The sequence below is a fragment of the Drosophila obscura genome, unplaced genomic scaffold (assembly GCF_018151105.1).
Source record: "Drosophila obscura isolate BZ-5 IFL unplaced genomic scaffold, ASM1815110v1 contig_192, whole genome shotgun sequence".
Taxonomy (NCBI): domain Eukaryota; kingdom Metazoa; phylum Arthropoda; class Insecta; order Diptera; family Drosophilidae; genus Drosophila; species Drosophila obscura.
In genome coordinates, this window is record NW_024542781.1 from 107,178 (window position 1) to 119,490 (window position 12,313).

Genomic DNA, 12,313 nt, shown 5'->3' on the forward strand with positions numbered 1-12,313 from the left:
CCAGCAGCAGATAATCCAATTTACAACTATACCATGGTAACATGTATCAGTTTGTGTGCATCGCATCCACAGTCATTGTTCGACAGTCTCACCTCTGGCCCAGACTCTGCGAAATGTTAATTTCTAATGCCTGCTCAAGCGCAAGCACATGCAAATGAATCGCCTCGGCCAGGACTCTCCACCTAATGCATATGCATAGGCAAAAAACTATTGTCGAACTAGACACCTACCATAGCTCTCGAAGTGCGTCTCGTTGGCCTCCACAATGGTGCGCCTCACATCGCTGGTGGTGGTCATGGTGGGGTCCTGTATGGTGGCATAATGTCCAGACGGCACCTCGAAGTGCTCTCCGCTGCTCGAGAATGTCCACTCGAAATCGATTTCGGGCGGATCCGAGTTGACGCGGCAGGGTATGGGCACGGCCTCTTCCAGCGAGGCACCAATCACGCTGATGCTGCTGCTGCTGCAGACGGGCGCATCTGTTGGAGACACAATTGAGAGATCGAATTTATTCAGGGCAGGGGAAAAGGCAAAGGCAATGTCTAAGCGAACGAAATGCAAAGTAATGAGCAGCTGCACTCGTCCGATTGTCCGCTTTCTATATCGAGTATTTATATTGCAAACATTGTGCTGACAGTCGAGAGGTGTGGGCCATGGCCATGGCAAATTGACAGCTCAGATTTTCAATTTAAACTAAACATCTGCCGTCGTGTCCAGGCGCAGGTGTGGGGGTTGGCCAACTGAAAGCTTTAAGATTGAAATTCCTGCAAAAATATGCCCTGCTTAGTCTCTCTCTCTCTCTCTCAGACTGACATGGCACTGGTGCAAAAGTTTTCCTCATAGCTCGAAGAGCCCCCACCCCGCATTTGACTTATGATTTATTCAAAGTAAACTCATTTTGCGTTTTTGGTTACAAACGATTGAACTTGAAATTTTATGTCATACACGCGGCATGCCAGCATTTCTCGCTCTTCCTCATCTAATCTCGCCCACTCTTTGTTCCACACACGCACACACACGCACAAACAACTTTTGCGTGAAACTTTTGAAACCTGCGCCAAGTGTGCGTTGTGCCCGCATACCGCGCCTCTTGTCTCGTGCCCCTGCGGCAATGGAATGCTGCCATAAACAACCCCCCCAAACACACAACAGAAGACAATGCAACAACAACAACAAGAACCACTCTAAGCACCTGGAGGCATTTATTACCAGAGCCGCAACACTTTTTGTTGCTTTTTATTAAAAATTATTCGAAAAGTTAGTGCGTGTCATATGCGTAAGCGGAAAATCGTGTAACGAGTTTGTATACAAATATTTGTACGCCCCCGCAAGGGGAGTGGGGCACAAACTAGGTCGAAGTCTTTGATCAGCAGTCAGAGGTTTTCTTGGAATCTTGCTAACAAGTTAATTACGCTGGAGCGAAAGGAGCTTCAGCTTTTAAGCGTTAAGCTTTTCGAGGACATTCTTAATGGTTTTCCAATTGAATTTAGTTCCATAAACAATTTCCTAAAAATAGTTCCACTTGCACTCCATTGAAAATAGTTTCATGAGTAAAAATTACGATTTAACTTATAATGTCTTGGAGCCCCATTAAAAAAAGAGTAAAAAAGAAAAAGAAAATATATAAAATTAATTAATAAATAATTATTATTTTTATATGAAATAAATTTTTTTCCATTGGTAAAGTTTTTCCTCAGGAGCTGCGTTGTGGTGTGTGTTTATGGGTTTTATGGGTCTTTTGGAATTAATCGAGTTCATCTTTTTGAATTTTTGCAATAAAAAGCGAGTGAAAACTGGAGTGGATATTTGAGCCTAACGCTGAGATGTAGCTCTTTTTTTCCCCCCTGTTTTTATATCATCAGTGTTTTTTCTACAGGCCTATTTACTGAGATTGGGGGTTGGATCGTACTTTGTCATGATTCTTTTAGGTGCACTTTCTACGCGCGAAGCGTCCTCACATTTATCTAGCTACCGTTCATTCGTCAAACTCGGAATGGCATAACCAGATTTAATTTCACGAATATTATCAGCTCAAGTTTAAGCCATCAATTGGCTGAATTTTCGATGCATGCAAATTGGTAGATTCATCGTTCTGGGGCATAAGTGCGCACTTTCGGATTATTATAAACATAAGAAAGGATGAAGCTGCAGTTGATTGCCTGATTTTATGAGCACTTAAAGTTGGCTCTGCTCTGCTCTGCAGTGAAGTGCTGGCTAGAGCACTCTGTGAAATCTCCGTGGTTGTGGGAATCGGAAAACTCACCAAGTTTATGTTTGTCCGTTTGTTTGCGCTCATAAATTTTTTATGTCAGCGTCAATTTCACAATCGCAGAATGTCAATTTTAACGTTTGCTGATTAATTTCTGCCAAGATATCAGCCAACTGCTGGCTACCATAAATCAATTTATCTCAATCATACCCCACAATAATGGTCGGTGGAACCTCCCACCACCTTCAAGGCAGGCTCTACATACCTATCACCCAACTACCAGCCCCCAGAGTACCCTTCTCTATCTCATCCATATCCAATCAACCATCAATCCCTATACCCCACCACAGCCCACTCCACTCCCCTCCACACCCATCCACCCGTTGGGTATGTAAATGTTTACGTGGCGTATACGCGATGCTCGTGTAAATAGCCCACGTAGTATTTGCACAGCAGTCGGTGTGGTGTATCCTTATGCATTGTACTTGTATTTACTTTCAATTATCGTAATTATCAAAAAGGGTTACGGGTATTCATCGGGTATTCGGGTAACGGATAACTGGAAACGGTAACGATAATGGCACGGCAATGCAAACGTTTGCTGATGTCTTCGTTTTTTCTCTTTTACTGTTTTCCCCGTTTTTCAATCATTTTCGATTTCATATCCGCCGTGCTGAGCCAGCAGGAATTGTATTTTCGTTGAACACTGCCAGCTGTATAGTATGTAGCTACTTATTTGAGTTGCAGCTCGAAGCACAATTCGATTTCGCCCGCCTCAATCCAGCGAGGCGCAAAAATCGGGGATAATTACATTCATTTCATTTCATTTGGTTTTTTATTTTTAGTTTAATAAACTATGCATAATGTAGTATTATGCTTAAATGGCATCAAAATATTCATTTGCCAGAGCAATTAATTAAATAATATTCCTTAACCTGCCTTGTTTGCATATGGAATGAAATGATTTTTTCCATTAAATATGCAAAATAAAAATTCAATTTTCCCACGAACATACATACATACATACACACATTTAAGTATGTGTATGTATAGAGATTGATACAGGTGTGTCTCTTCACCTGACATGCCTGTGTATCGGAGTGCATGTCCTGCACGTCCTGTCTCTGGGCTCTGGCTCTGGGCTCGCTCGCTCGCTCGCCTGACCTCACCCATAATTATAAATGGTTTAATAATGACTGTGAGTTTCAATAATAAAAGCAGATCATTCATTTTTATTACCCACCCTATGGCCTGGCCTCATGCCTGGCCCCCAGCTGACACGTTAAGTTCTGGGGCTAAACTTTTGCCCTCAATGGAATGGCTGAATGGACGAACGAGCGGCATGGATGGACGTTGGGGCGGGATACTTTATGCATACGTATGCATATTTATGCACAAACAAACACACAACACACACTCTCTCACCCACACACAAACCCAATTTCATTTTGTATTTAAGCATCATTAATTATTTAGAAATACAGTCGGAAGTAAATGCTCTATAACGGTAATTGAGACATTTTCAATATGTGTACACAAAGGCTCCGAACGGCATTTATCGTTTATAGTTCATTTATTTTTGTGCCCTCCGTCCAGCTGTCCCGGCCGTCCATCCACAAATTATAATTACATACACTTTTGGGCTCGAAAGTGTGAAAAAGGCTCACCAGACAATAGACAATAAACGATATAATTAAATTAGATGTAATTGAGTTACCACCTATTTGATTATCAATATGGGCGTGTTATTACGAACTGTTAAGACTGATTCTCATCAATTTTATTTGACTTATACCCATTCAAATGTCTCTTCAGTCCATGAGAACTTCCTCTAAATGGAAGTTTATTATGGAAATTCTGTAGCATTAATCAAAAGTTTTCTAAACCAATAAATATTGAGGGCCACTGCCATTCTCTTTACAAAGAAGCAAATAAATAAAAGAAGAATATTTCTCATTTGTTCAAAATACTCGGAATACTCGATCAAGTTGGTATTTCATAATATCACATTTCACGGTATTCAATATATGCAACTAACACAATTTTTACACCCATTTTGCTATGGACCTGAGAATTACCATATCAAAGTGAATTTTTATGGAATAACCAAATTGCAAAAGTGCTGCCAAATAAATGGATGTCGTCATATTACATGGAAACAATGGTGGGACCTGGGCTAAGGCTCAGGCTCAGGCCAGCAACTACCTGGAATACCCTCAAGTGCATTGAAATATTCGATTATACTCGAAACTGCACGATACGAGAGGAAGCCAAACGTATGATTAAATATTGGATCTACATATATGGTGAGGAAAAAGTGCAAAAATTAGAAATTTGCTTAAATCAATGAAAAAATGGTAAAGCAAACGAAAGCCTTTGCTGACTGCCTTTACCTCAAAATGCTACACCTACATAGAAGCTTATTTTCCTTTTAAATTTTCATTACTAACGTTAGGTGTCATCGGCTACAGAGCTCCTTTGTATAAAATAAAAGGTTGACATGATTCTGATTAAATGAGTGCAGGCTCTTTAAAAAGGGTATCACAGCCTAAAAATTGCATTTGCATTGTGGCAGGCTCTCGGCCCCAGTGGAGAATTAGAATTAAAATATCTGCGTGCATTGATGCTTTGTTTAAGCGATGTAAAAATTTGTGAAGTTTTGTCATTTGTTTGATAAAATATCAACTCAAAAAGCAGCCACATATATTGTATACGGGAATATGTGCACGCATGACAGCAAAACCAGACCATATTACGGATTTTTGCACAAAATATTCCTCTGTCCTCTGTCATTTTGGCATACTTTAGTTTTTGGCCATTGTTGCTGTCCATCCTGTGTATGTGGCAGCACAGTGTGCGGACGGGGCGGGGGCGAGGATATTGTGCGATTTTGTCAAGTGCACTGCCGATGCTGTTGTTATTGTGGCAAGCATTTTTCTATGTGGGCGTGCCCCACCAGCCCATTGTCGAACGGTATAGAATGGATGTGTAAATGTGGCTATGTGCGTGTCTATTTGTGCATAAATTTATGCATATATATTTTTAATGCTCCGCTCGACTGACATCAACTGTCAGCATAATTTTTGTGCAATTTTTTGGTCATACTCGCACTACGTGTTCGGTTTTCCATTACAATAGTTTTTGTTTGAATTTTGCATTTAAATTATTGAATATTATTTAAAAAGTGTGAGCAGGGATGGGTACTCACAGCGTATCCTCAAGCTGACTGGAGCCGACTGCGTCTCGCCGCGATCGTTGGCCGCCGAGCAGGCGTAAAAGCCCGAGTGGACGCGCCCCACTCGCTGCAGCACAAGCGAGCGTGTGGATATGATGATGCCCCAGGAGACATTCTGAGTGACCGGTTGTCCCTGAAACGGTAGCAAGAGGAAGCGGGAGGGTAAGTGGCACTGATTAATGGCATTTGACGGGGCCAGTGGCAGGGTCAGAGGCAGGAGTAGGAACTTACGTCATGGGACCACATGATGCGATGCTCCTTGGGATTGGACTTGATGTGGCACTCGAAGTAGACGTCGTCGCCTTCCTTGATGTCGTCCGGACGCAGCGTGGAGCCCAGCGACAAGGTGACCTGCGGCGGATCTGCAATGCAGCCAAAATGGAACTTGTTAGTAGTTAAGCTCACATCCTAATTGCTTTCGCTAATATGGAAATTTTTGTTTTATCCTGTGCGCTTTATATTCAAATTTACGCGCTGCCTGTGCAGCCGTGCGACGAGCGACAAGCGCCCGGTCCTCTGATATAAAATATAAAATCGAAAAATATTATTGCATAATAAAAAGCTGAAATGTATGTACCGCCCGCCGTTCATTCTCGTTCGCCGCAGCGAAATCCATAAAAGTTAACAACGCAACGACGGAACCGCGTTATAAACCCCATCGCAGCGCAGCGCAGCCCCGCCTCATTCTGATCCGGCTACAAACAGGCTAACCAATGAGTATGACAAAAATTTATAAATTAAAATCGTTTCGTTGCTGCCAGCGATGCCCCAATATCAATGATGGATCATATAAAATATTTAGTACTGTCTCATACTCTCTTTTTTTTTGTGTTTTTATTTTTACAACATCATGCTTGCGTGCCGAAGGTAACAGCTACCGAAGAGACGGCAACAAATTGAAACTGTTCTGTGTAAGGAAAATGTCTAAGGAGAAGGGTTATAAAGAGGGTCTGAAGAAGATAGTAGCAAGCTATAAAACAGTTGATTTCAGGCAGTTGATAGAGTTCGAAGTTCGTCTTACAACCGTAAGAAGTTCCATTCAGGGAGCACTGCCTGAAGTCGCCTTAAAAGCTAAAGTTTATTTTTCTTCAAAGTTGAAGCCCTTTCGCTCTATGGCATTCAATATTTATGGCTGTATTTGGCATACATAGCTGGGGAAATCCATGTGTGACTTTAAAATTCAATAAATTTATGATTATCTAAAAAATACAGGGACGAAAAAACAAAGCGAGACTTTAGAGTAAACTAACCAAAGGGTTTACTTTTTTGTTTTCTGCGCTTTGACCCCCGCTGACATAGTTAACGGTAGCTGGGGAAAAAATGGCAAAATGGCTTTCGGTTGCGATTGCTGTTGATTTTAAATTGATAATCAAATAAAGTAAAATTTATGACACTTCGACGGCGTTGGGGGCAAATATGCGACGCGAAGCAAAGCAGGCAACAAATTTTCCGGTAGCTTTTTTATGGCCACGCTAAAAGTCAACGAAATAAATATTGACATATGAGTATGAACGAGCGGCAGTCAGACAGGGCCATACAGGACCAATAGCAATAGCTTGTCTGCAGGAAAAAAAAATATACGAGTATGTAAATAATGCCCTATAATTTAGACTTATTTACACAAGCGACTTTGATTTGTGCGCTCGTTGCATTTAGGAAAATTCTAATCGATTTTATAGAGTATGTACGGAGTATGTACAAGTATGTATGTGTGTGTATATGGTTTATGCATTCGGTCCACTTACAGATGACATTCATCATGAGCGAGTCCTCGATGGCTGAGTTCTGCAGACGTGGATTGGAGCCCTCGCACTTGAGCATGGTGCCGTCGTCCTCAGGTTGTGGATGAAATGTCAATGTGGATATAACTCGTCCATTGCCCTGGCTCGTTGACAGCTGTAGAACAGCATGGAACGAGAACGAGGAACGAGGAACGAAAGCACCCAGAAAAGATAAAGTGAAATCGATTAGAAAAGTGCCCGCTGTCTGTACACCGCAGGCCACACACTCCACTGTCCATGACGGAGTAAATTCATAAATAAGACAACTTGGCCTGACACCTGCTCCCGTCCAGGTTGGACGGCTGGAGGTGGCTGGGCAAGATTGAGTTAGATTTTGGCCCTAGCTTGTGTGGAGAGAGAGAGAGAGAGCTTACCATGCCACGTTTGAAGGGCCGATTATTCTGTGTCCATCTGATTTCCGTGTCCGGCACCGAGCCCGCCACAATGCAGGTGAGATTGTATTGCGTGCTCGAGGAGAAGACCTTCAACTTATTGGTTAAATTGACTGATGTGGGTTTGACTGTGAATATATGTATGAGGTGGGCGCGCGCGTGTGCGTGTGGGTGGGTGGGTTAAAGAGATTAGCTGCTGCTGTTGGGAATATTGACTTGCCAGAAGCTACTCACGTAACATTTCGATGCGTATGCTGCGCTCCACGGGTGCCACCAGCTTTGTGTTGGATGCCTGACAGCGATACGTGTTGTTCAGGGCGGAGCGCGAGATTTGGTGTACCTCCAGTCGATTGACAGTCACATGCCGACCCATCGAGACCCCGCTGCCAGCTTCCAAGGTGCGCGTCCCGTTAAGCCAGGTGACAGTGGGCTCCGGGCGACCTGTTGCCAAATGGATAGAAAAGTTGCATTAATTTCGAGGCAAATATCCACTAAACTCTAGCATTTCCATTTCCAATTCAAATTTAAATTAATGTTTAATGTATAAATTAATTTTAAATTTTTTGAGCACTGTTCTCTTTTGGCAACAAACTTTTCCACTCGTGCATTATTAACCCGCCCGCCTAGCGAGAGTTTTCCAAGGGAGTTGGGGGATGGATGGAACTCTAACGGAAGCGGCGTGACCACAACGCCGCGTTCCAAAATTTATGACCGAAAAAAAGAAAGAAACTTTCAACATTTTAATGATAATGCGCATTTAGCAGTGTGTACCCAAGGCTTTTAAAAAAGGCTTAGCCAGCTTAACTAGCAAAGTTGGGTGGGGGGCCACTGGCCGGGACGCATGGATGGATGGATTGGATGGTAAGGTCCTGGTGTGGCTGCTATGGTTTTGGTGAGGGTAAGTGAGGGCTGCCAGCCGAACGCATAAGCGTGAATATTGAATTAGTGGGAAGGAAAAACAGAGTAAAGTTTTTTTGGGGACATGCTGATGGCCACTAAATGGAAAACAATTCGCAGGGAGGATGGAAAAGTTTATACAGAGATGAACAAATATTTATTACTGTGTTTTCTTCTCTTTTATGTATCACAAAGCCGTAGATGGCAAAGGGAAAGGATGATTAGCCAGAGACTATCCATTTATCCGAGAGACTGACCTGAAGGGTCTTCTCAATTATACCTTAAATGCCTCCACCTGAATATCGATTTCTGTTCCAGCCTCATCCCTCTCGTTGCTCACGCTGCAATTTTTCGACATTTTCAATCGAAATTCGCTTTGCTGGCACCGCTCAGTGCTCCCTCCGAGTGACTGACTGAGCTGAGGGTGAGTGGCTGAGTGAGAAGGCATTTCACTCGCTCACATATCAAATGTACGAAAATATTTTTAATCCGTTTAAGTGCCCAAAGCGGTTGGCTCGAGGGCTGCTGCTGCTGCTGCCGCTGCTGCCTGGCCATTAAGTGAGCCAAGTGAATGTGGCGGAAATGAGCAACAATAGCAACAAGCAGCTGAGGCAGCAACGAGTGGCTCTGTGGCACTGGGATTGAGATTGGGATTGGCTATGGTCTATGGATTTAGCGGGAGGGTGAAAGTGGCTGATAGCTGAGTGTGGACTTGGGAATTTACTGCCATGGCTAAGCTGGGACTCCCCTGCCATCTTCCGGCCAGCCAAACTCAAATGCTTGCTGATTGCAAAGGATACTCGGCGATGGCGACAATAAGCCAAGAAGGACACACGCACACACGACGCCAAACGCCGAACCGAACCGAACCAAACTCGGGCAGGATGGGAATGCAGGGGGATAATAGACAAATAACAGTTTCCCTGCGGCATTTAGCTGCCTTTCCCCCTGTCTTGGCCTTTTCCTTTCACTCGAGGCCCCACTCCCACTCCCCATCGGCATCCTTTGTGTAATGAAGACAGCGAGCGCGTTGCCATTTGCTAAGCCATACTTACGCTTGTTGACAATTGCTAGCTCCGATGGCCGGGCCGAGCCTGACCGGGCCGGACAATGCCCCAGTGTTCGAGCATAATATGCAAAGGACAGCTGTCTGGAACACTGGACACAATGGATAACCCGGGCGGACCTTTTATGGCGGCATGCTTAGATTAGCTTTTTATTGCCGGTATTAATTGCTATTAGTCGAAGTTAATAAAGTTGATAAAGCAATTTGGCATTTGGCGTTTATTGGGCCCCGGCTATGATTAGTTGGGATGGCGGTGGAGGGGGCTGAGTCATAAAAATAGCGCCAGGATTTGCATTAACTTTAATCAGAAATCGACCCTCGCTCCTAGCCACAGTCTCCTAGTCTCTGGCTCTGCCACTCGCTCGACTCGACTCGACACCATGTGGCGCTGAAATTGTGATATTAGTTAATTTGGCTTTGAGCCCAGCAGCGCAGCGGTGTTGGCGTCGGCACGAGCAAAATGAAATACAAGCCTGCATTGCGGTCTTCCAAGGAGGCAACCGGATGGCTGTACGGATGGTGAGGGCTCCAGTGGCACGGAGGGAGAGAATGGTGCATACAAATCCGTGGCGGAGCTACTACAGCGGGTGCCGTACCACCTGCCATGATGCGTGTCGCTCAGCAGGTGTCAAAAGCGAATGTTGTCGACATCATCCCCCATGCACCATGGCCCACGTCCCACGCTCCACGCCCCGTAGCCATCTGAGCTCCCTCCCCCCCTCTGTTGAGAGCTCGAACGCGCCCGAACAGCCATCTGGCTCATTCACATGCGGTTAGTCAAAGCAGCGACGTGACGCACTGCCAAACCAATGCGAGCGATTTGCCGAGCAAATGCCAAGGTAGCAGCCAAAGTAGAATCCTTTGCTGGCAAAATGGTGCACGTAAACAGAAACAGTACGTTGCAGCACCAGCATCAGCAGCCAAAGCACCAAGTGCCAGTCAGTCTTCACTAGCTGTCATTCGAGAGATGAGGAGAGCAATCAGCCAGAGAAGCTGGGGCTCCAATTTGCCAAGTGCACCTATCACAAAGGATGGATTGTTGGCCAGGCAAATATTTGTCTCTTACGTGTGAGCATTTTGGGGAGAAGAGGCCTCTTTAAGTTTTGTCCAAAGTAAGCTGCGAACTTTTAAAGCCAATTCCCAAACAGTTCAATGAACTGTACCTTGAGCTTGTCGGAAATAATTAACTAAGTCCACTATCAAAAAAGGGACTTAAAAACTTTTTCCAGAGCACACCATCAACTGCAATCTCCGTTTTAAAGCTTTGTGCAAAACCCATTTGGTGTGCCCACAAAAAGAGAAAAATTGCCATGAAATCGAGTTGCTAGTTGACATGGAAAATGTCTGGGGTGCATGCCAAAATATTGTTGTCAGAAAGTTAATGATTTATAATGGTCGTGTCGGGGCATGGCATTCGTCGTCGTCGTTGTCGTTGTCGTCGTCGCCAACACCAACGCCATTACCATCACCATCGTAGCCAGTTCGGTTGGGTTTGGTTGGGTTTGGGCTAGGTTCGGTTCGGTCATGCGAGGAGACCCCCTTAAGCTATCCCAGTCATCCAGCCAAGCGAGCAACTTGTACAAAATTTTTCACACATTTGCCAGCAACGACAAAAAAAAAAAAGAAGAAAGTAAAAAGTTTTGACGATGCGGTTGCTTTTGATGGAGATGGAGATGGTGCTGCTGCCCCTCACCTTGGAGACCTCTTTAAAGATTTACGATGCCGCATATGCCTACAGGTCATAGCTGGCCAATGGATGCCGTGCACAACAAAAGCCCAGACACTGAAAATTGTTGCATTTTTCTTCAAGCAAAGTGGCAATGACAGCAGCCCCAGCCTCAGCCTCAGCCGCAGCAACACCATCAGTGCCAGTGCCAGTGGCAAATGCCGTAGACTGCCAGTTGTCGTTGTGTCTGTGGACCGGCAATGTCACCGCAGACTTTGACATACATTTATTTTTATTATTTACGATGACTTAGGCTGCATGTGCCACCGCCCCCACTTCTGGTCTGGGGCATAGTCCGTGGCAGCCAGGGCCAGAGCAAGAGCCAGTGCCAGTGCCAGTGCCTGGGCCTGGGCCTATCTGGAGCTTTTCATCTTTAATTCTTTAAATAGACTGGCAGGGTCGAGTGGAATGGATGGAACTGAGACTGAGACTGAAACAGTTGCGTTTTTGTGCTGGCTGTCCCCTGCTTGATAGCCTTTTGTCTGAGTGCTACATTTATGTGGTTGCCCCTACGTGTGTGTTGGTTGGGTCTCTCTCTGTGTTTGTGTGTTTCTGTGAGATATACATATATAGCGAGAGAGAGTGCGTTGGTGTCGTTTATCATGATTTACTTACCGCCACGCACTTCACATGTCAACACAATATTATCGCCCTCGAGCAACGGACCCACAGCGCCGGCAACATCGCGACCGGAGGCATCGTACACCAGTATTTGATGCGGAGGAACTGCAGGGGAGAAAATAACAGAGCAGAGAACAGACATCCGTTACGCGAGAGATTGGTAAATGGAGACAGGGCGAGCTTTAATGACAGTGCACTGCCTTATATGGAGATGTTTTTTTTTTTTCCTCTCCTTACTCACCAATAACCGTTAAGTTAATTCTATGATTGCGCGTGGGCGAGTTCTGGAAGTCGACGCGACAGCGGTAAACCTGTTGACAGAGCCGAAAAAAATCCAATAAAAAATATACAATAATGTAGCACACTTTGCGGGGCTGGGACTTGCT

General features: G+C 44.6%; 1 protein-coding gene across 3 annotated transcripts in view; it reads right to left on the reverse strand.

Annotated features, from left to right (window-relative positions):
* Window positions 1-12,313, reverse strand: part of LOC111076162 — a 68,734-nt gene that overhangs the window by 14,278 nt on the left and 42,143 nt on the right. For all 3 annotated transcript variants that reach the window (XR_005967850.1, XR_005967851.1, XM_022369835.2), the window contains exons 4-11: window positions 12,169-12,238; window positions 11,922-12,032; window positions 7,852-8,058; window positions 7,600-7,745; window positions 7,190-7,340; window positions 5,676-5,806; window positions 5,418-5,577; window positions 231-479 (exon numbers count right to left, since the gene is read on the reverse strand). Coding sequence is in view for 1 of the 3 variants with exons in the window: in XM_022369835.2 (XP_022225527.2) it covers window positions 231-479; window positions 5,418-5,577; window positions 5,676-5,806; window positions 7,190-7,340; window positions 7,600-7,745; window positions 7,852-8,058; window positions 11,922-12,032; window positions 12,169-12,238 (1,225 nt within the window). In the remaining 2 variants the exon portion in view is untranslated. The remainder of the gene's footprint in view (window positions 1-230; window positions 480-5,417; window positions 5,578-5,675; window positions 5,807-7,189; window positions 7,341-7,599; window positions 7,746-7,851; window positions 8,059-11,921; window positions 12,033-12,168; window positions 12,239-12,313) is intronic.